At 47.8% G+C, this 21,869-nt stretch overlaps 1 protein-coding gene across 2 annotated transcripts in view; it reads right to left on the reverse strand.

Annotated features, from left to right (window-relative positions):
- The window catches only part of LOC143149024 (igLON family member 5), a 68,224-nt gene that overhangs the window by 17,023 nt on the left and 29,332 nt on the right, over positions 1–21,869 (reverse strand). Inside the window, exons 1-3 of one of the 2 annotated variants that reach the window (XM_076315999.1) lie at positions 9,864–9,997; positions 7,082–7,189; positions 609–778 (exon numbers count right to left, since the gene is read on the reverse strand). In XM_076315999.1, coding sequence (XP_076172114.1) covers positions 609–778; positions 7,082–7,139 — 228 coding nt within the window. In that variant the 5' untranslated portion in view covers positions 7,140–7,189; positions 9,864–9,997. Of the gene's footprint in view, positions 1–608; positions 779–7,081; positions 7,190–9,863; positions 9,998–21,869 lie in introns of those variants that run through there. The other variant, XM_076315997.1, reaches the window with a different exon arrangement.

The raw sequence follows: 21,869 nt of genomic DNA on the forward strand, positions 1-21,869 counted from the left end.
CGGTCGCGAATAGAGAGATGGAGAGAGAGAGAGAGAGAGAAAGAGAGAGAGAGAGCAAGAGAAAGGGATGGCTTATAGAATACCGATATGTACAAACAAAAATAAAAAAAAAAAAGAAACATTGGGAATAGCGTAGATGTGTCCGAACGAAAACAGCCAAGAGTAGGGAATGCATGCGGAGCGGCCTCAGGATTTACTATCGTTTCAATTTCTACGGAAAAATGAAGTTTTCGCTCGTCGATTTTCCAACTCGACGGTATTATTGGTTACGTTATTACATCGAAGTTCTCGTCGTATTATTTCCATCGCCCCCTCTGGATCTCGCTCGAACCGGATCGCCAGCTGATACCCCGGCTGACGCTATTTTCATTTTTCCCGATTTTATTTTTTTCCCCAGTCGTCGTAGCGAGTCTCGCAAAGCATTCGGGGGATCGATATCGCCGTAAAAATAATCCCACCGATAGAAAGGCAACGCGAGTCGCGAGCGTGTTTCCGCGTGAAAAAAAATATATATACATATCCGAAACGAGTCGCGTGTCTTGGAAATAGTTTTCCAGGTCCGATCGTTCGCGAGTTTGTACGCGTATATCGTGTGCAAGGACACTTACGGTTCCAGCGCCCGGATCGGTGATTTTGCAGGGTAAATTGGCGGTACTTCCGCTCTGCGCGAGAACTTCTCTGACGGGGCCCTCGATGCCATCTTCTTTATCCTCGGTGCCCTTCAACGGCACCACTTCGTTATTGGCGCCCGACGATCGCTGTTGTTCCGCCAGGCCCCCTGGAAAGTAAACATCGAAAACATATAGACGCACGAAGCGTAAATAACGGACGAAACGATAGTCGGCTCCTTTTTCGCGATGCGCGATCAAAATTTGTCAAGATGGATGAGCATTGCGCGTATTTTCGGTGGTGGTGTACGTTCTACGAACGACACGCTCGAAGCCCTGATTTACACGGTACTCGAATTGCTCGATTTCGGTGCAATCGGTCGATAAGAGGCAAAAGGTTTCGAATCGTAGGGCTCGTGATTGCACGGCAATTGACAATTTTGCGATTACCTATCGCAAATCGAGTCTCGCGATGCTCCGACAGCCGAGATTAATCGAGAATCGGGAATCAAATTTGTAATGTCCGATCGTGCGTCCATAATTTGCAATCGTTCGGTGAAAGATCCTGTTCAACGATTACGCTACTCGCTTCGGTTGTTCGCGTTATTTATCAATCGTATTCGTTAATTACCAACTTGATTACACGGTAATTATAATCGTTGATTGTTAATTAATTCGCGTATTGGCCGTCACCGATAGCGGTTTCTCGACTTTTACGGAGACTTTACGGGCTCGTCCAGCGTGTAATTCGCGGGGTTAGGGGTGGTTTGTAATTGGCAGCTCGTACGTTATCGTACAGCTATTCGTCGACCGTTGGTTACTCGCGGAATTGCCCCAAGTTTCATCGACTGTGATACTTTGCGTTGGTAGCGGAACAAGTGGGATTGTTTATCGAGTTAATCGCGTCGCAGTTCCCGAGCTACGACTTTGAGAGCCGTGTTATCCGTGTTGCCACGAGGGTAACGAAGCGTTGTCTCGCGACGATTGTAACTTTGCTCGCGTGGTGCGTCTCTTCGAGCCGCTGGTGAAAATTTTCCATCGACTCTACGTAAAATTTCCGGGAACGTTCGAAAGCTCCGAAAACCGGTCGCGTGCACCGAAGCTGGGAAAGCTGTTGGGCTTTAAGGCCTAAGCGAAGCTACGATCGGAGATTAGGGACGATTTTCGTGGTACTTTGGCTGGCGAGGGGCACAATAGGTCGGAGGCAGTGGGCCGGAGAGGAGCGAACCCCCCTGCCGTGAGATTAATGCATCCCTCCCTCGACTCAACGATAACGCATAACCCGGGCGCAGCGTAAGTGGCTTAAATGAATAACTTAGTCGGGACAATTGCGCGACTTTGGGTCGCGCTCGCAGCGGCCCGGGCCGTTACAAATCTACCGGGGGCTCTCGTGGGAATTCACTTCGAAAACACTTAAACGTACGTAGCGTTTTCCGTTTACCGTTTCGTAGCTTGCTCGCGTTTACGCGATAAAAAAAAATCGAATCGGTCTCGTCGGAACGGGGTTCGATTCGGTAGATCTAATTTCATTTTCCTAAATTGACCCCCGAACTTGCGATCTCTGTGTTCGATGGAGCACGCTCTCAAAGTCGGGCGAACGTTCGAAGAATAGCATCGAGTCGCGAGCTCGTCCGACACGAGTCCTGGACTTTGCTTCCTGGAATTTTCCGTTTCCAATTCCTCGACGATCGACTTTCCAACCCCGACGATTTCTTATCCCCCAACGACTTATCCTCGCTCCGTACACCGAGCCTAAAGTTAGCTGGGCCTTGACCCCCGATTCGTTACAGACTTTCGACAGTTCGAACCACCTTGCTGTACACAGCACGGAAACTTTTCCATCGGTTTTCCCCGTAACGAGTTTTCTTTGCGAGCGTACCACAATTTTCGACGCGGCTCTGTTGCATAAATTTGTAACGGAGGTAGCTTATTCACGGGTTCTTGTAACCCGTTGATCTTCGTAATTAACTCGCGGCCGGTAACGCGGTCTTTAACGACCCGCACCGATATTCCTCCAATACTTTACAGTCAGCTGCACGGTGAGTTTTGCGCGGAATAGGCGATCGTCGCATTGCTATTGACGCGAGCTACTAGATGGAATACCAATGTTTCGACGACTCGCGGATGAGTGGTCCAAGGACCGTGTCCTCCGGTTTGGAGAGTCACAATGTCGGAGACACGGTGTTTACCCGTCGTCGATCCTCGAAACGACACATTTTTTCCGAAAACGTCGAGCGCGTCTCGATTGCATTAAAATGCAATAAGTTGCTCTCTCACTCTCTCTCTCTCGCGCGCGCGCGAAAGTCACCCACCGCGTAATAAGATTCCCGTGGATGTATACTCGAGCCTGGCCGTAGTATAACGTATAACGAGCCTCTATTTAGCCCGCGTACTTGAGCCGTGTACACGATGAAAACGTCGGCAATTAGCTCTCGTTACCCTGCTCGGGGCTCGTTCGACGGTTCGTTAAACCTGACCTGCTTCCCCGTAGCCCGCGAATCGTCCTGCTCTCGGGGACCAAAACGCTCAAGGAGAGATCTCGTCGCGTGGCTGGGGACTGAAATCGCACGCGAGACGTCCGAGTCGGTCGCGCGCGCGGAAACGACGCATGTGCACGCGATCGTAGATCGAGCGACGGTTTTCTCCCCGAACTACTGGCTCCGTTCTTTCTTCCGACAGTTCGGCCTAGATTCGCGGCTCGCCCGGAAGCCCCCCGCGATTTATCGCGTTTTTATTGGCACCGTTGGGCACCTTCCCCCGTGTAACGTACCACGGACTCCGCCCGAAGGCCGCGTTGATAATTGAAAAGTACACCGACGAACGTCTCCCGTTCGGTTTACGCGCGTTCTTTATCGGTCTCTTGTTTGTACGCTCGGTGCTTCGTAACACGGTAGAACCTCTCGTAACCCTACCAATTTGAACGCAAAAGTGGACGGGTAAGGGAATTTTCGGATAACAGAACGAGCATTTTTTTCTTAAATTAAACTTTATTTGTTCGATTGAAAATCAACCGAACGGAAAGTTTGCTTCGATGTTTAGGGAGCCCTGTTTTTCGCAGCTAAATTACTACGCGATAGAATTCCAATAATCGAACTACCAGTGGATGAAGATGTACCTCTTTATTCGCGGAAAGGTTCCACCGTAAATACCCTGGTAAATTAATTCCGATAACCGGCGCGGTCGGCTCGAGGAATCGATTCCGTTTAATCGACAGTTGCTCGCGCGAAATCAAACGTCGGTCTTCCTTCTTTGGAATCGCCCTCGAACCGACTTGAAATACATATTTGTCGCTGAATCCAACCCGTGGCACGATCGTCGAGAAAAATTTTTAACGAAAGAGTAAAGGTTCTATGTTCGTTGGTCGCTGAGAGCATTCGAGACACGTGCTGGTATCGAGCTTCGAGACGATTCGAGACGAGTCTAAAGGTAGAACGCGTACGATCGAAAACACCGGCATTACCGATAATTGAATTAGTCTTGCAGTATTAAATTGGCGAGCGATAGACGCGACGATTCTGAGCCTCGCAGCGATCGATGCGTCGTAAATCCACGGCGTCTCTGCAGCTTTGCCAGATGCGCGATCCTTCGGACCCAATTTTTCTACGTCCTTCTACGGCACGGTTCGACATTTTCGTGAGCGACAAAGCGGAGAGGAATTGGAACGTTTCGAAGCATCGTCGTTCTTACGTGTCGATCGGTGAATTTTGTTCTCTCGTTTTAGAGACATCGTGGTGTAATTTCCCAACAGTGTGCAGCGGCGTAAGCGTCGCGTTCCCGAAATTTACGATGCAGAATTGTTTGTCAATTTCCCCTCAGGGGGTGGTCCTTGGAGAACGTATTAATTGGCACGCACGAGTACCTTACAATACACGAAAAAAGGATAATTTCCACTCGCGAGGAATTGCCACGGGATCGTAGAAGATGAGCGAACAATGGTCAAACGGTACTCGAAAGGAGAATATTCTTCCATCATCGTTTTTACACAATTCCTTGGGGCGTTCCGGGGCGACCAGCTCTCTGAATAATTTCTATTACGTCAAAGTCGTTTCCGGTCGCAGCTCCGTCGATGATACTTAACACCCCGGTACTTTACACGGGCCTTGACGCGTCCTGCCGCGTTACGAGCTCTCTCGGTCACTGGAAGCACCTTCTCGTTCGGCATTATCGTCTTTTTACGAGGTACACACCGATAGCGGCGAGATACTACCGTGTGTGCCCGGTGCGACGTACTTTGTTGCCGCACGTGTGAACGAACAATGCGCGGTGCTCGATAAACCCGCTGCCAGCGTTTTCCACACTGTTACGAAACCGCCCCCGTGGAACCACCAGAAAGGATCCTCGATATCGACTTTTCGAGGGCTTTAACCGTACACCGGTGATTTTCAAATTTTTAGCAAGTGGCCCCCTTAATAAGAGAGAGAGAGGGAGAGAGAGTTTTTTACCCAGAATTTGTAAACGGAGAATTTTTGTTACGTTTCGACGATAATAAATAAACATTTGCCAAACGGAGAGAGAATTTATCGATGAAAAATTTTTGTTGCGTTTAATTTCGTTAATTTAACGTTAAATTCTTGTAAAATAAATACACCGATAAATAAACGGTATTTACTTCGGAAAACACTGAGGTAAACCTTGGCGAGAGTTACACAGAACTTTGTTTCTTCTCTGTACTCGACGATCGTGTACGTTACACGGTAACTCAAACACCGATCGAAAATACCGGGGAAAACGAAATATTTCGTACAATAACGCTTTGACGATCCGGCGCGATGAAAGCTTTCGAGCTGTTTTTCAAACTGTTTTTCCAATCAAAACTTCTAAATTCGACGTTTTATAAGTACTCAAATATTATCACTGCACTCTTTCGCAATTAAATAAAGATAAACAAATATTTCGTCGATTCGGACACAGTATCGAACAAATGCTTATACCTCGATATTTCAAATTTTGTAGCGTTCGCGAAATCGATAAAATAACGCGGGAAGGAGGCGACTGGCGTACAAATTCTCTCGGTTGGTTAAATAAATTTCAACGAAAATATAGATTTTTTTTCGTATTAAACGTAGAATCTAAACAAATTTAGCGAGTCGAATAAAAGAGAATAAAATCACGAATACGCGACAGAGGACGCGATCGGTGCTGGTGGAGAATTATAAAAAATTTGGCAACGAAACGGACGTAAAAGTTTGCCCGTCGAAATTCTCTTTGAGCTTGAAAAACGTTGGAAAAGTTAGACGATTTAAACGGGATCGAGCAACAATTACCGACACGAAGGTGTCACGGGCATCGATATATTCGGTTTAACGTTACAATAAAATACAATTATCCGTGGACACGTTCCAATAATTGCCCGTTATTTATATTCCCCCGATAGCGCGCGCGAGGAATCTATGCGCTCGCGGAACACGAAATCGAGTTTATGGTGGCTGGCTTCGAACGCGTCGATGATAACGTATCGCAACATCGTACAGCGGTATCACCGGCATCGTTTTACGAGTCTCGAATCCTTGAAAGCTTCTCTCGTTGGTAGAGCTCCGCGAGGTGTGCGCTTAAATCGTGTTCGGCCTTTTCCACGCAAACGGCTACCCAAGAAACCAGAGAAATACTGGAACGTTCCCAGCCTCTTGACAAAGAGGATACGCGCGCGAGACCCGGGCTGCGAGTAAAATCGTCGCGGAGCGCTCGCAAATCAGGGGCGATTCACCAAATTGAATCGTTCCACGATTCGTGAGATAGTTCAAAATTAATTCCGGGCAATTGAAGATCGTAAAACGCCCGAGTAACAAAGATCACCCTCGCGTTTAATTAAACTTTCGATCGAAATCCGAGTCGCCGAGGTGTTTTACGCGTGTGCACGTGGATCATCGTAAGACCACCGTATCGAGGCAATTCCACGGGAAAGGGTGGGATTTAAAATTTGTCAGTCGTCGGGGTAGAATCGATCGAGCCGCGATGGAAACCCGCGGATGGGAACCGAGGAGACGATTCGACGAATAAATTCTTGCCGGGGTAACGACTCCCGTTCGAGGAACGAATGGTTTACGGCCGACGGAAAGTTTCCACCGGTACTAACGAGCCGAAAGTTTGTGCGGTCTTCGAGAACACGATAACCGGATATTACTTGTCAGCCATCAACTGGCACAGTGAATTAAGTGTTTTCTGTGTCAGCACGAAAATGACTGGCTGAAACGCGAGCGCGGGACGGGTTTCGCGTCGTGCGAGCACACGTTCCAAGTTTCTACAACGTATTCGTTCGACCGTGATTCCAACGAGACGCGGTTTCGTCGACCCTCCGTCTTCCGATATTTATTTAACGAATTCCATCCGGGCGATTCCTGTTCCGTGCAACGTATCGTTTCGCGATAGGTTCGTAACGCGTGCATTTTATCGGGCGCCGACGCGACGTTCAACGATAATTCTCGGCCATTTTGTTTCCCCTGCTAACGAAGAGGATGACAAACGACGATACTTACCCGTGAAATGAAGGTGTATTTCCAGGAAAATGCTCGCCAGGATCAGGAGCGTTCTCATGGTGGCAATTAATTCGTAACGTCGTTATTTCAGACGTTCATTGTACTTATCTGTAACAGAGAAAAATAAATCGGTTGAGACAACCTTCCTTCTTTCTACCATTCGTCGGTCGTTCGTGAGTTTGGAAAACCCGGCTCGAAGCTAGGGTTGTCTTTGGTCCGTCGAGCGAAAGACATCGATGGAATATCGACGAACGGGAATCGAATAAAAATCGTGGAAGTATTCGTGTGTTCGTTACCGGTTGAATACCATCGCGGGGAAAAGTATAACAAGCTTCTTGGCCCGTGATACGACGCTCCCTCTGCAAATTCGCGTCTCTCTCTCTCTCTCTCTCTTTCTCTCTTGTGCGCGCGGCAATGTTCCAGTCCTCCGCAATCGATACGGGTTTAAGTAGGAGGGCCTGTGACCCTTGGACCTTCTCTCCGTTCCGTTCGAAGCTTTCGCTATAAGTGGCTCACCTTTGTCAAGTATTTTCGACAAGAGGAAGGAGAACGGAAAAATGGATCGCGCGGAAAGTTCCCCTGGACAAGAAATCCTCGACACGCTTCGTCGACGTTCCACGATATACCCGGTTCGAAACGTTTTTCTTATCCCGCGACGTCGTCCCCCCCCCCCCCCCCCCCCTCCGGCATCAAGAGGAATTATCCTTGTTTTACAAGAGACGTAACGCTCGGGAGATTTAACTCTTTCGCTCGCGATACAAGCGGGAAAAGTTTCATTATCTTTTCGTCTTAATCGCGTCGTATAGACGTACCGAACGGAGCGGGTAATCGGGCCGCGCGATCGTAAACGGTACGATTCTCTCGCGAGAAAGATAAATCGCGATTGCGGAATAAAATTTTCTCCAACGCTGGGGCCACGTTCCCGCGGAAATCGATTCGGAATATTCATCGAGTACGTTTGTAATTATAAACAAAATCCCGCATAAGTGTAAATATTTCCGCTTTATTCGATTAAATTTACAATCCATTATACGGAATATATAAAATACGTTTATCGTGGTAGGTATTACGGAGAAATATACACGGGATTCCTGGAACACGTTGCAATTATCGTAAAATCGCGACTGATTGGGACGGAATGCGAGTCAAATTCGATACAGGACCGCGAAGGATTAATGAAACTACTGCTCGAAGTGTGTACCCGGAAATAAAAGGTACGCGATATCGAAAATCAAATTACGAATTCTTTTCGGCTTGCGGGGAACCGATGAGAATAATCGATACTTCTTTATCCCTTCCCCGTGGGTCCCTTTAAATATTTAACAGGGCGTCCGATAGCGTGCCGTAACGGGTTAGGCCTTGAGGCCGCAGAAATTGCACGAGTTTTCTAATACTATTTACATAGAGGTCGGGGATCGATTTTTTCTTGTAAACACGTACCGACGTATCGTCTTTTCGATAAAGCTCGCCCGAACTCACCGCCGTTTCGCGTTTCATTAGAACCACGAGCGTGTTACTTTTTAACGACGGAACGTAATTTCACCGGCAACTGTGCTCCCTCGAATTTATTCGCCGCCACCGCCACCGCCACCGCCGCCACCGCCGCCGCCACCGCCGCGACGAAGAAACAGGACGAACCCGTCGCGCGATGTCTCAGATTTATAGAACTCGTAAAGCCGGAAAATTCATTGCGTCGAGGTGGCTGCTGCGGCGGCTTGTTACGGTTGATTCGACGAGCGTAACGCTAACACCGTGTACACGCTCGTCGAGTTAACGCGAACAAATTGTACGATCGTTGCCAAAGCACACACGTGCGCCAGCGAGCGCGCGCAGTCAACAAATCTGCAAGGATCCAATAAATTTCGATTCGAAAAAAGCTCGCCGGAACGAGGTTCGCAGTTACGTACGCGTCTATCGAAATTCAGGCGTCGATTTATCAACGGTGTCAGGCACGTTTCAACCATTGCTTTGCACCGAGTTTTCACTTCGCGAGCTGCAACCTTTCTTTCGCATCTCGATATTTGGTTTCCTTCCCTCCCTTTGCCGCTAAATGCGAGCCACCGATAAATCGCTCGAAACTTTTGCATCGAAATACGCGGGAATTTGTACGGTTACCCTTTCCGCGATTCCTCCCGATCTGTTTCCTCTATCCGTCGACCCGAAGGAGTCAGGGACACCCCGATCTACGAGTCGAATTCCCGCGTTAACGACAGTTTCGATTCGTTTCGTCCGGACGTTTGTTAACGGTTCGATGCAAATTGGACGATTCGTTGCACGGGACGGAAAATAATACCCAGAATTTGCTACGATCGTTCGAAGCGAGTGGGTTGTTTTCGTTCGGTGGCGGGGAACTCGAGAGGGACGATAAATCGCGAATCGAAGCGACGACACCGGACGTGAAATTTCGTTCCGTTCCTAGTAACGTCTAATCGAATTTTTTTTCGCCCGCTCGTTCCTAACAAACCATCGCCCCGCGTTTCCCGTGTACACAAAAAGAAGCGGTGGCAATATTCAATAGCTCGACGGACGAGAAATATCGGGGCAGCGCGAAAAATAAAAACGAAAAAAAAAAAGAAAAAAACGTAACAAAATATCACTGGCTTATCGATGTTTGCATCATCACCGTATTTCCGGTGAAACACGCGCGTCCCCAATTTATTTTCGCGTTTACCCCGCACTTGTCACTCGGAAACTCCGCAACGGTTTCGCGCAAAACTTCGAACACGGCTGTGCGGCTACATTCGGTCGGAGAGAGTATCCATTTAATCGCAATTATTCTCACCTCTGTCGCGTAAATACTCGACGCGGCGAAACTCGTGTCTTTTCCGCGTTCGCCGGAAAATTTTCGTTCCTCCTAGCTCGGCGAGTATCGACGACATCGGCTCGCGTTCGAAAAGAGATCCCACCGAATACGCGACGAGCGATTTAATTGCCACGGGCGAGTTACGTCGCGCATAATTTACTGCACTGTGTAACTCGCCTCGAACGAGCAAATAAATTATTGTTTCCAGACGCGGAGCTTCTATTTCGCTCGCTTGGCGCCGTTCCATACGCTCCTATCTACGCGACGCGTAAACCTCCACGTTAACTACACGATACTTATTACGGACGATTTTAATTCAAAGCTGGAGAACCGTGCGAATCATGGTACAACACCGCTCGCTCTGACTCGACGCAATTAATACCGTACACTCCCGCGCGATAACCGGCACCTTGATTCTACGGACTCTTTAATTTCGACCGTCGAGCGAAGCGAGAATTTCTTTCCAGACCCTCGGTACTCGGGAGACACAACGAAACTTAAAATTCTCGGACAAATGCTACAATCGCGACCAAGGGACCGATAAAGATTCGATCGCGTAAGAAATTGTAATCGTCGCGCTACGGGTCTGTGTTCCATCCGTGAGAAATCCAGCGTAGACGTTTTCTGTGTCGGTAGGGTACCGGTCGACGAAAATATCCTATCGAAATCAACTTTAAAGCGAGCTCTCCGTCGATGTTAAATCGCCGCGAGAAAAAATATAGACACCTTGGTTCACCATCGGCCTTTCGAGCTTTCTCGTAGATCGTGCACTCGAGTCACGTGTTAGCGACGCGTTCTAAAAAGCTCGCGCATCCGTAGAATCTATTCGCTCCTCTTTTCCCGCGATCCGTGCTCGAAAAAAGTAAACGTTCGCTCGATGTCTCGGGAGGTTGGTCGTGGTGCACCGTGTATAAATATCTCTCGCGTACTTTTCCGCGTACACATTTTACCCCGCGATGCGGAAACTCGCGGCGAAATCACGATCGGAGCAGTACCGCTCGGTAAGCCGACCTCTCGCTAAATTCACCGTGGCGGAGCGCGCAATGTGTGCGGTGCACGCTATAGCTGATACCGGCGCGTGTTTGCGTAGATTGTAAGGAGTAGGTAGAACGAAGGAACGAGAGGGGGAGGGGGTCGGGGGTGGGTTCATGGTAATGATCTCAGTCATACGGTTTCGCGGTGATAGCCACCGCGCTATTTACATACTGATACGAACGTCGCCGCGAAAGTTCGTGTAATCGGCTCGTCGCGGAGATGAGCAGGGAATCCCTGCAGGATCGTCGCGCGGAGAGTTGTGTACGCGTGCAAAATATGCGAAACGAGAGGATGGAAGTTGGGGACGATAACGAATGGGATGAACGGGTGGCGGGACTCGAGGGAAGGGAAAGGGGAACGGGGGATGAACCGGTGTAAAGACATTAAGCCGATTTCGGGTTAAACGAGCCGCGCTCCCCTGCCCCTCTTTTCTCTTCGTCTTAAACGCGCGCACACCTCGCGGAGCTCTCCATCCACGGATTAATGCTCGTTTTATTCCGTGAATAATTTAAACGGAGCATGCATTTGTACTCCTGTATCCGTGGTTCGGACCGAGAGAGGCGGAAAACTTGGCCCCGGATTAAAAACGGCCGTCGTGTCGAAACGCGCGGGCCAAGGGTTACCTTTCGCCTGACCGAAACGTTGCGCGCGATAAATGGGAACGCGATCGAAATACTCTCTCGTTCAAAGAATCTCTCCACCGTTTACACTCCGACTGGTTGCACGCCTTCGCGCTCTCCCGATGCAAACGTACCCGCGCGAACGAAACGAATTCTGGCGTACAACTTCGGGGATTTCGGGGTGGCAGTAGTCTTGTACCTACACGCCGTATTCAAACCTCGGCGCCCCGTGTGCTCGCAGAAAACGCCCGAAACTCGTACGTTAATCCCCGCTCGGGCGAGGAGGAACCAGTGTCCAGGTTTCTCCGCGCCTCCTGTAAAGAGCGTTCGACAACGCGCGGAACATTTACAATTTATTACCGAAGCGATCGGAGGCGTTACTCGATTCGGATGCTATTCTCTGGTATCGCGTGGGCGGGCGAAAATACTCGAGAGTAAAATACGTAAAATTCGCGCTGTACGAGGGTTGTCCAAGTTCGTCGACTATACTCCTCAGCGGCTAATACTTTCCTTTATTTTGTACAAATACACTCACAGTGTTCAAAGTCCTCGATTCGATACACGCGCGTACCAATGATTAAATTGTACACGTTCGCAGCATCGGAAGGCTCAGTTCGTGCAGCGTGGAACCCGTGTTACAGGAACGACGCAATTTTTCCACCGTGTCGTAAGAGGGTCGCGTGTATTAAATACCAGGATCGTCCGATAACCGCCACGGGATGTATCGAAGTATCAGCGTAACATCGACGCGATTCATCCAGGTGGAAATACGGGGGTGATGCATTACGGTCAGGAAAAAGGCGATTATAAACGCAACGCGCATCGGGATTTATACCGCGAACCGATCGTTCGCGCGATCGAACTCGACACCCCTCGCATGGGAATTGCCGCGAATGCTTTACGCGGACAAGATGATAAATAAGAGCGCAACAACGAATCCGGTGATAACGATCTTAGCGTGCTTCGAATTTATTACTATACAGTCCGTAACGGTTCCAACTCTTTAATCATTCTACGTATACGGGCTGACCCATTTTAATTTACAAACGCAATTGCGGGAAGATTAGCTAACTGTGCGCTCGTGTTTAAATTATTGTGCGCGATACAGGGAATCACGGAGAACACGGAACTCGTTAAAAAAAATGTATCGGTGATCTTGGTGCTTCCAACCGCGAAGAAAGTAATTATATTGAATTACTTCCCCCGTGTAACGAAACAAGCTTCGTTTGAAATATTTTTCTTCTAGTATCGAATAGTGTGGGAGATAACCGCGTTTATAGATTAAAATGGGTCACTCTCTATATATCTGCCTGGTTGCCGTCTTCGTCCCGCTACCGTGACCGTTGTCCATGTCAGTCACCGTCAGTCGAGCCTTGTATCGTTGCCTATGTATCTACCTTTGTCCTCGTCCGCACACTCTCCTACTTTCACCTTCGTATTCTCTTTATCCTACACGTCGATCCTCCTTTCACCTGCTTACCCACACCGTTGCTCGAGTACACCACGCTCCAACACCGTCCTTTGTTTTAACGCACTTGTTTTCGAAAAGAACTCGTCTGCTCGACGTCGAGCTAGCAAGATTATCGGGCGAGAAGAAATAAAACCGTGTCGATTTCACCAAGTACGAACACTCTTTACGATCGCTTACTCTTCGATAGGAGTTCGAAATAATTTGTCAGTTATCGATTTTAGGAGAATACATTTCGTACGAAGAATATTGCGCCGGCTGAAACTCGCGGAACGGAGAACAATTTTACACGTTGCTTGACCTGTATTTTCCGAGATTTTCCCTGTATTCCCTAGGTGCTACAATTTCAAATTTCGCGATTCCTCCTATCGTAATTTCGACTCCGAGTCAACGTTGAACAAGCTCGAGCGCGTACCGATGCAACGTTATCTTTGAATCCAAGTTACGATCGGAAAAGTATCGAAATTTGAAATTGTGCGCCACCAGACCCGTAAAGGAGAGTACGCCGTCGAATGTGTATTTTGTTCAAAGTTGATATCTATGTTGATTCGCGCGGTACAAGACGTCGAAGCGAGAGTTTAAAGCACGGGGGATGACCACGGAAAACCGAAACGCCGTGACCTAGATTTTTACCAGGCAAACGCGTCCGCCGTGAATTGAACGGAACGATAGTAATGCCTATAGCGACAGAACCTCTGCCTCATCTTGGATTACCGACTGTCGTACAGTTTCCGCGCTTGGAATAAGTCAACGAACAAGCGAGGGAGACGTAACGAAATACTTAAATTTATGCATCGCTTTAAATAACGATATCTCAGGAACGGATGGTCGTATCGACGCGAAACGGGCTCCATTTTAAAGGGAAAAGTTCACCGTTTTCGAAGTCGTGGTAAAAGGAACAGAAAAGTCTAAAGTGGTTATAAATTTCGACCGCGTAAACTTTTAGTATTTTCGATACATCTTTCGTGTATATTGCGGAAAGAGAACAAAATAATAGTTTTGAGATCAAATAGACGGAAGGTGATCGAAAGACCGCGCGTAAGAATATGGTCCGCATCCAGTCCCAATTTTTTGCAATGGCCGACTATAACCCACCGTATCCAACCCGATACGCTTGCGCGAAATTTTTTTTTTCCTTCGACGAATACGCATTTCGACGAGCATTACGACAAATAATCGAATATTTGAAACGATAATATTTGTTACAGTTTTAGTAACTGCCGTTGACGTCGTCGATAATGGCAACGCGAAAGAGATTATTCGTTTGAAGAGTGGTACGGCAATCTGCGTCGATCGTGCGCGTTCAATATTTCGTTAAAGAGGATATTTGGGGAAAAGAATATACGTCTGTGCTCGTTGTTGCAAAAAAATTTTAAGGCAACGAAACGAATTTACATTGGAAAAATACAAACACAATTATAGCAGATGGGGTGTCCGTTACGGCTCAAATGTTCGCGAAAAAAACCGGTAAATACCACTGTTTCGTTGCAGTACGAGAATCGACATTCCTCGTGTCGTTTTTCAACCTATCCGTTTCAGGTTAAAGCACAAAAGCGTCAGCTCCCGCGAGCGCGAATGCGACCGGCTGCCAAATTTTTTTTTTTTGTTCGGGACGAGTCGCAAGTGTCGATCGATCTACCGATTAATCTGTTGAAACCTTTGGAACGACCGTCATCGGTTAGGTGGGATTACCTTAATCTCTTGTCCACCCCCCTGAACGAAGATCCGTGCAGTTTTTGTGCGGTTTCCGCGCATTGACAACGTGTTCGCGCCATGGTTACCGAGTTTCCTCTCGGTGAACAGTAACGAATGGCAACGAATTAAACAATTTTCTTTTTTTTTCACCCAGATTCTTCTCCGCAAAGAATTTAGTACTTCGCGACGATGCGATACAGACGTCGTTCGATGGAATGCGTGTAAAAAGTTAAACGCACCGGCTATTCTCGAACGAAGCAATAATTTTTACAATCGTTGTCGAGTTTCGATGCTATTGCAAATTGCCGTAAGACGAGCCGTCCACGATCATTTTCACGGTCGAGAATAGAAGGTGCGAGCGTTAACGTGAAAGACACCGTGAGCACCGACCGATCGAATCGTTCATTAAGGCCTCCTCGTACACGGCGTAATGAACGCGGAAGACGGTCGAGATATAACGAAACTTCCCAGCCGGGCCATCTTTTCATCGCTTCTTGCGGGCTAATTAAATTTGTACATGCTAATAGGGTGTACAAGTACGCGCGAACGTAGAGGATTTGCGTTACCGCGAGAGCGTATTCGTTAAGGAAGTTGGATAAGCTTCGGGGCTTGCGTGTAAAGTGAATTTTCATTGGATACGGCTCTAATTGTGTTGTCGAGCCGGGTATATGGAAACTTTTTAAAGAAATTTTTACCACGCTGAGAATTTACATTCCAGCGTATTACATCGGGGCGTTCGCGCGTCCCCCGTTTAAACGTGCCTGTTCTCTTAGATGCGTAACGTTTTCCAACGCGAACGCGAGTCGGCAACGCGAGATGCTAATTTCCGGAGAAAATTGCTACGCTTATTCGCTCGGCGCAGCAAAGACCTTTTCCACGCCTCCTTTTCCCGGTACGCTCTTATTTTGGCCTAACCCTCCTCGGAGAACGCGTTCGTTCCATCGCAAGCTCAGGTTGCCCGAAACGGTCCCGTTATTCGCGAACACGTTCGGTCGAAACTCGAGGCAATCGACGAAACCGTAAACCGACACCATCTGGTGTACGAGACGAGGACAGGCGAAAAACTCCATGGACAAATACTCCGTGGCAAAATTTGTCGACGATAGCGTCAATGTTTCCGGTGGCTTTCGCGAGAATACCGATGAAACTTTCCAGTACAACGGTCTCCGTAGGTGCAATAAACAGCTCAACTCCAGGTAAAATCTCACCGCGCGTAATTCATTTCCAATGCTGCCCCTCTGCATTAATTCGCAAGTGGAGATACTATATTCGAAACGGAATAAAACGGATGTGGTTCGCGGAAGTGGCCGGCAGGTCAACTTCTGGTTAAACGAAATAAACGGTGATAGCTTTTTTTACCAAATAACTCGGCAGAAGATGCGTTATCCGATTCGTTGATCGAATTCGCACGAGGAAGCAACCGATGGAGCTGTCGCATTGTCCACTGCTCGTTGCGCGACCCGTGATCGACGCGTGCAACCTCCCAGCTGAAAAGAAATAATTCCGCGAAGCGCGAAATTTATTTCCACGATTTTACGTAATTTTTTAATCCACCTTTATGCCGAGTGTGAGCGCACATTCGGTTAAAGCCTCGAACGAGCGTGGTTAACGGGCAATCTAAATCACAATATGCATACTCGGTCGTCTCTTTTCAGCAACGTTGAAAGGACTCAGCGGCAGAACAAAGAGACCGTTTTGTCGCTAAATCGGTCATTGAAAAATGTATGACGCTTTCTGGATGGAAAAACCACCGCGATAAACGCGCGAAAGATATTTTACACGCGTATTCCGTTTGCGTTTAATACCCTTATTTGATACGCTCGTCGAAGAATTTGAAAGCGGATATTTACCCCATTGATCCGGAGATCGTGAAACGGAAAAGTATCTACTCCTAGATATCGGCCACTATGAGTCGGCAATCGACTCGGAACAACGATGAAATTGTAATTGATTCGTTACGCTCGAGCAAAAGTTGCGAATTCACGAAACGTGTCGCTCGAGCCAACCGATACTTGGACGTTTTAATCTTCGAAGCCGATTTTTGGCAAAAATGGTCGACCTCTGTTATTCCAGGAGTTCCTCGTTCTCGTTGAACCTTACGTTTTTCACTCCCGTTCGAAAAAAGCCCTCGTTCCGATCACAAGGTACCCCCGCGAGTGTACACAGATTTGGTCGTCGAAGCGTCGGCGTCAAATCGAACAATCAACTCGCGCGGAACTTCGAAACCTCGAATACCCTTCAACGAGTCGGAACGGTCCAATTAAACGTTCAGACTGCGACCAATCGAGAACTCGTTATCCACCTCGCGAAAAATTTTCGACAAGCGGCAATCGTGTCCCCCCTGATCCAGATGAGAACTCGCGAGCGCCAACCCGGGGGGCTTCCAAGTACGTAGACTCATGGGGGAGGGAAGAGGCCGCGATTAATCACGGAAAAAGTTTATCGGTTGTAAGCGAAAGGAGAGAGAGAGAGAGAGAGAGACAGAGGAGTAAGACAAACAGAGGGGACTATTAATCTCGAGCTGATGAACCCACGGCTGGTTCTCGCGACTTTAGAATCGAAGAACTTCGCCTCGTCCCGACTCGTCTTTCGACGCTGCCTCCGTAATTAAAGGGACGAGTTCTCGAGCGCAAACAAAATGTGCCGAATCGAAAGGAAAAACTTTTCTCCCCGGCCCCACACCCCCGTGCCCTTATTTCGCGCTTTCGCATCCCCCTACCGGTTCGTTCTTCGTCCCCGATTTTTCGTCGCGACACCCGTCTCTACTTTTTCCCCCGTTTTTCGTCGGAGCGGCTCTCCGGCTGATCGAAAAATATTCCCGATAGCTAGGGGAGTCGAGGCCCGCGTCAACGGACACGTACGATTTAATCGAACTATTTCGATCGAACAAAGGATTAATTCCTCGGGACGTTGGTCCAACATTCGTGAAAATGCCTCGAAAGTAAGCAGATCGTCCCTCGGTATATTCCCCGAGCCATCCTTTTATACGATATTGAATCGAAGGGTGTCGCTGGAGGGGGAAGTTGGTCGCCCGGCCGTGATTAAAATTATTCGAGTTTCGAGACTAGGGAGAACTCGATGAAACTGGAACGAGGCACGAACGGTTGCCGGACTAGGGGAAACGATTCTTCGAAACGTATTGGCCGACTTACGAGAGACGTGTATCGCGACAGGCTATTTTCCCAAACGCGTAAACGAGAAAGAAAATATTCTCCTTCCCTTAACGCGAGCACCGCGTCGGCGGCGACAGAGAACGTAAAGAACGATATTCGGATATTAAAAGTAAAAGTTGCAAGTTTGCGAGAATAGAAAAATAGTGTCGAAGGTTCCTTACGAAATTTCCCGACTCGGACCACTACTTTTCCACTTTTTCTTCGCAATCTGCGATGTAATGCTCGACTCGGCGGTATCGCACGGCGTAAACAAAAAGGTAAACAGATTATTTTAAGCGAAAACTTTCGGCTTGTTCGCGAGCCTAACTCGTTTCTTAAACTCGTTAAATTGCTGGCCAGACGAGGAGGCATTTCCAGACTTATTCCACCGCGCGCTCTTCGCAACGGTTAAAGAAAGGAGAAAAACCTGCTTAATGTTATTTATTCGGAGCTCCGGGCCCGCGAAGTCGGAAAGTAAGATTAGAAGATAAATAATCACGCCATTACGGTGGCCTGGATTCGCGAATTAACCCAGAAAGTCAGCCAGCGGGCCACCGACGAAAATTGAAGCGATCGTAACTACGGGGCGGAAGAAGCTATTTCTCTGCAATCGTATATTTCATTGTTCAATGGAAGATAGCGTTGTTCGAGGGCCGGGCGCGTTAACGGCGAATTCTTTGATAATTCTGCGACACAGGCGGACTTTAAGTTTCGAGGTACGTGGAAGAATACAGAACGAATGAAACGGGTTACCGTTTCCGTTTTAACGTACGATACCTATTCGTTTCGAGTGACATCTACCACTAGCAGCAAATTTCCAAGTAAATACTGAATCGACTGTACAGGAATTTAGGTAGGAGGAGCCAAACCCACCCTAACAAAATCTAGCCCAACCTAACCTAATTATTCTATATTCCTGTAACTCGAGGATGGACTAAATTAGATTGGATCGAGTTGAGGTAGATTAAGCGAAGTAAGGATAGGGCCGAAGTTGAATGCTTTTGGAGTGAACTTTTACGGAGGGTCTCCGAATCGATAAACCGTTTTTTTGTAAATAACTTGGAAGCTGAAGCCGATTGGCGGTAAAACGTATAGGAAAGACAGTTGTTCGGAACAATGACCTTGAGGATGTGTTTCAAGGTGGTCGAAATCGGCGAACAGGGCAAACTTCCGAAAGATTGGCAATAAGGTCCCCGTCGTATCGCGAGCGATCGAGATCCAATAAAAGCGAGGCAAATCGAGAATTATTCCGTTCCTTTTCCGACGCACGGCACAGTCGCCTCCCTTTACATCCGGCCGAGCTACGAAGGAATTTGTCCTTCGTGTACGAGAACGACCAATCGTCCTTACAGGATTCCTTTTCCGTAAGGGGCTCGTACGTCGAGGAATTCGTTCCCGGTGCTGCACAGAGAACCACGAAATTCTTCGAGCATACAGTCAAAGAATACCGCGCGTCGAAAGAACGACGAGGAACGAACGAAACTTCCTGATTTTTCTCCGTTCGCGCGTGGAATCGCTTTCGTCGAACAACGATGCACAAACTCATCGCGCATTCCGTCCCGAAACTCTTCACCGATTCGCCGACGCTACCGTGCTATCATTGTCGCTCGATCGAGTTTCGATTATCAACGAAGAAACGAGGCCCCTTCCCACGAAGCAAATTCAAACACTTTTGCGTACGTTCGATAATTTCTCGAGGCAGGCACCGTTATATTCGATCACGCTTCACGTGCACGCCGTTCCGTGTCAATTTTTCTCCTTTCCGAACGTATTTTGCAAAAATCAATGACCCCCGCGGGAGAGATATATTTATTTCTGACACGCGAGGTCAACGGGTGGGCGCTTTCCGCGAAAGATACGCCGCGAAACTGCCATAACGGCCGACACTTTCCGGAGATTGCGCTCGTAGGCTCGCCTAAAGTTCCCAGGAAAATTTCGCACTCCCCGACCCGGCGGAGGACTTTCTTTCGTAAAATTCGTTTGGGAACAAAATTACTTCTCCCTATTTTTGCCATCTTATTGAGCTACTGCTCCGCAAAACGCATTACCCTACTTCCGAACTTTAAGTAAAATTTAATGTCAGAACTCGCGATCGGGCTGAAAACGGAGACGGTTGTTTCGTATGGGAACGTTTTCGTTTAAAATTACACGGTACGTTATTTAAATAAACCTTTCGTAAGCCCATTAATCGACTTAACGGATTATTCGATTATAGTATAGGAAGCTTCGTTCGAGCGCGAAACTGAATATTTTTACTATTACGAAAAGCGTATCGCGGAGAGAACCAACGAACGTCGAACGAAACGTTATCCGAGCGTAAGCTCACGTTTAACGTACGGTTCGTTTTGGTTGTACCGTTTCTGTTCCCTTTTCCTCTCCGTTACATTTTGTTTAACGATTACAGCGAGAAGATAGTCCGCTTTTGAAATCGCTGCGACCATCGCTTCTCGTGCCTTTCGCGCGAGATACGTTTCTTTCAACGTTCGTCTCTTACGTACGAAGAAGTATTTTCCTCGAGAACGAATAACGAGAAAATAAGATTAAAAAAAAGCGGTCTCACCGGCGGGACCGTAATACGGGACTATACGTACCGTGCTCCAAGATTTACCGTGCGCGACGTATTTATTAACAGCGAAAAATGTAAAAGAGTACAGATATGCGTGAAACATATTTTTTTAAACGTTTTTTATCACGAACGGAAGCAATTTAAAGGGCAAAAAAAAAATTGCGCATTATTTAAACCGTCTCTCGTAATTTCCCTCTACCGCGAACGAGTTAAAGTGGATATAGATACGCGCACGTACGAAAATACAATAGCTCCGTACTCTTTCGTACTCTTTCGTACTCGCGCCGTCTACTCGACGAAAATACACCTCCGATGTGTTTTAGCTTCCCGAGTTTCGTAACTTTATCTTCTTTCCGCATCGTTTGGTGAACGGCCCATTTTCACTCACTTCCTAACGGGGGGGTTTAAAGACGCGCGACACGTGAACTAAACTTGCTCCGCAGCGAGGCACGAATGGAATTCATGTAAGCGATAATCTGCTACGAAACTTCTTCGATGTCCCTGTTTCCCTGCGATTCCGGAAACATCTTACCAGCACACGCGAGGTAACGTCGCACGGTGTGTCGGTGCACGCAGGAAACGAGAGCTCCCGAGTAACTTCCGTTCGATGACGAAAATCCGACGACCTACTTTTCGCACGAAACTCGAACCGGGACGGTATCGAGCAGGCGAAAAAACCCCAAGGGAGATTCTTGCGAATAAATTGCCGGTGTTAAGACCGTCAAAACCCGGGTTTACGATACGGTCGCCCGTTACCGGTTATTTTTCAAATTCGACTACCAGAAACATCGATGTTCCATTTACCTAATTAGACGAGGTAGAAACGACTCTAAAGTTGCTTCGTTGCCGTAACGTTTTTTAATCCTTGCCAACTACCCGCGCGTCTACCGTTCGTAATCCTCGGCCCAACTATATCCTCCACGCGACTAAGTGAGTGGGAATTGAGTTCTCACGAGAGGGAACTCGACACCGACTTGTCGATCGTATCGTCGCTCAATTGATATACGAAAGAACATAAGGGTTTCTCGACTCGGAGTACCTTCTCCGTACTCGGCGATTCGACGAACAAACACTCTCGTCTACGAAACAATCCGATGTACAGGAATAACTTAGCACTCGAAACACATGGTCGAACATTATAAAAATACATCTCTTTAAAATCCTAGAACACCCTTATCGATTCTACGGTCACATTTATCGAGATACCGTGAAAAATGCGAGTTTTTATCTAGCCGATGGTCCGAATCAACAGCCTTGAAATTTTTTCCGGAATTCGTCGTCGGACCTCCCGATTCGTTGGGCTACTCCCTCGAAACGATAGAAACAGTTTTTACAGGCGACGACTGACCAATCACACTCGATAACTCTCGGGGGCGCATTTTTGTCGCGAATCGTTAATTACGGCGACGCTTTCCCCGCCCGTTTGCAACGAGCCTGCTCTTTGACGCA

This window comes from Ptiloglossa arizonensis, chromosome 7 (genome assembly GCF_051014685.1).
Source record: "Ptiloglossa arizonensis isolate GNS036 chromosome 7, iyPtiAriz1_principal, whole genome shotgun sequence".
Taxonomy (NCBI): domain Eukaryota; kingdom Metazoa; phylum Arthropoda; class Insecta; order Hymenoptera; family Colletidae; genus Ptiloglossa; species Ptiloglossa arizonensis.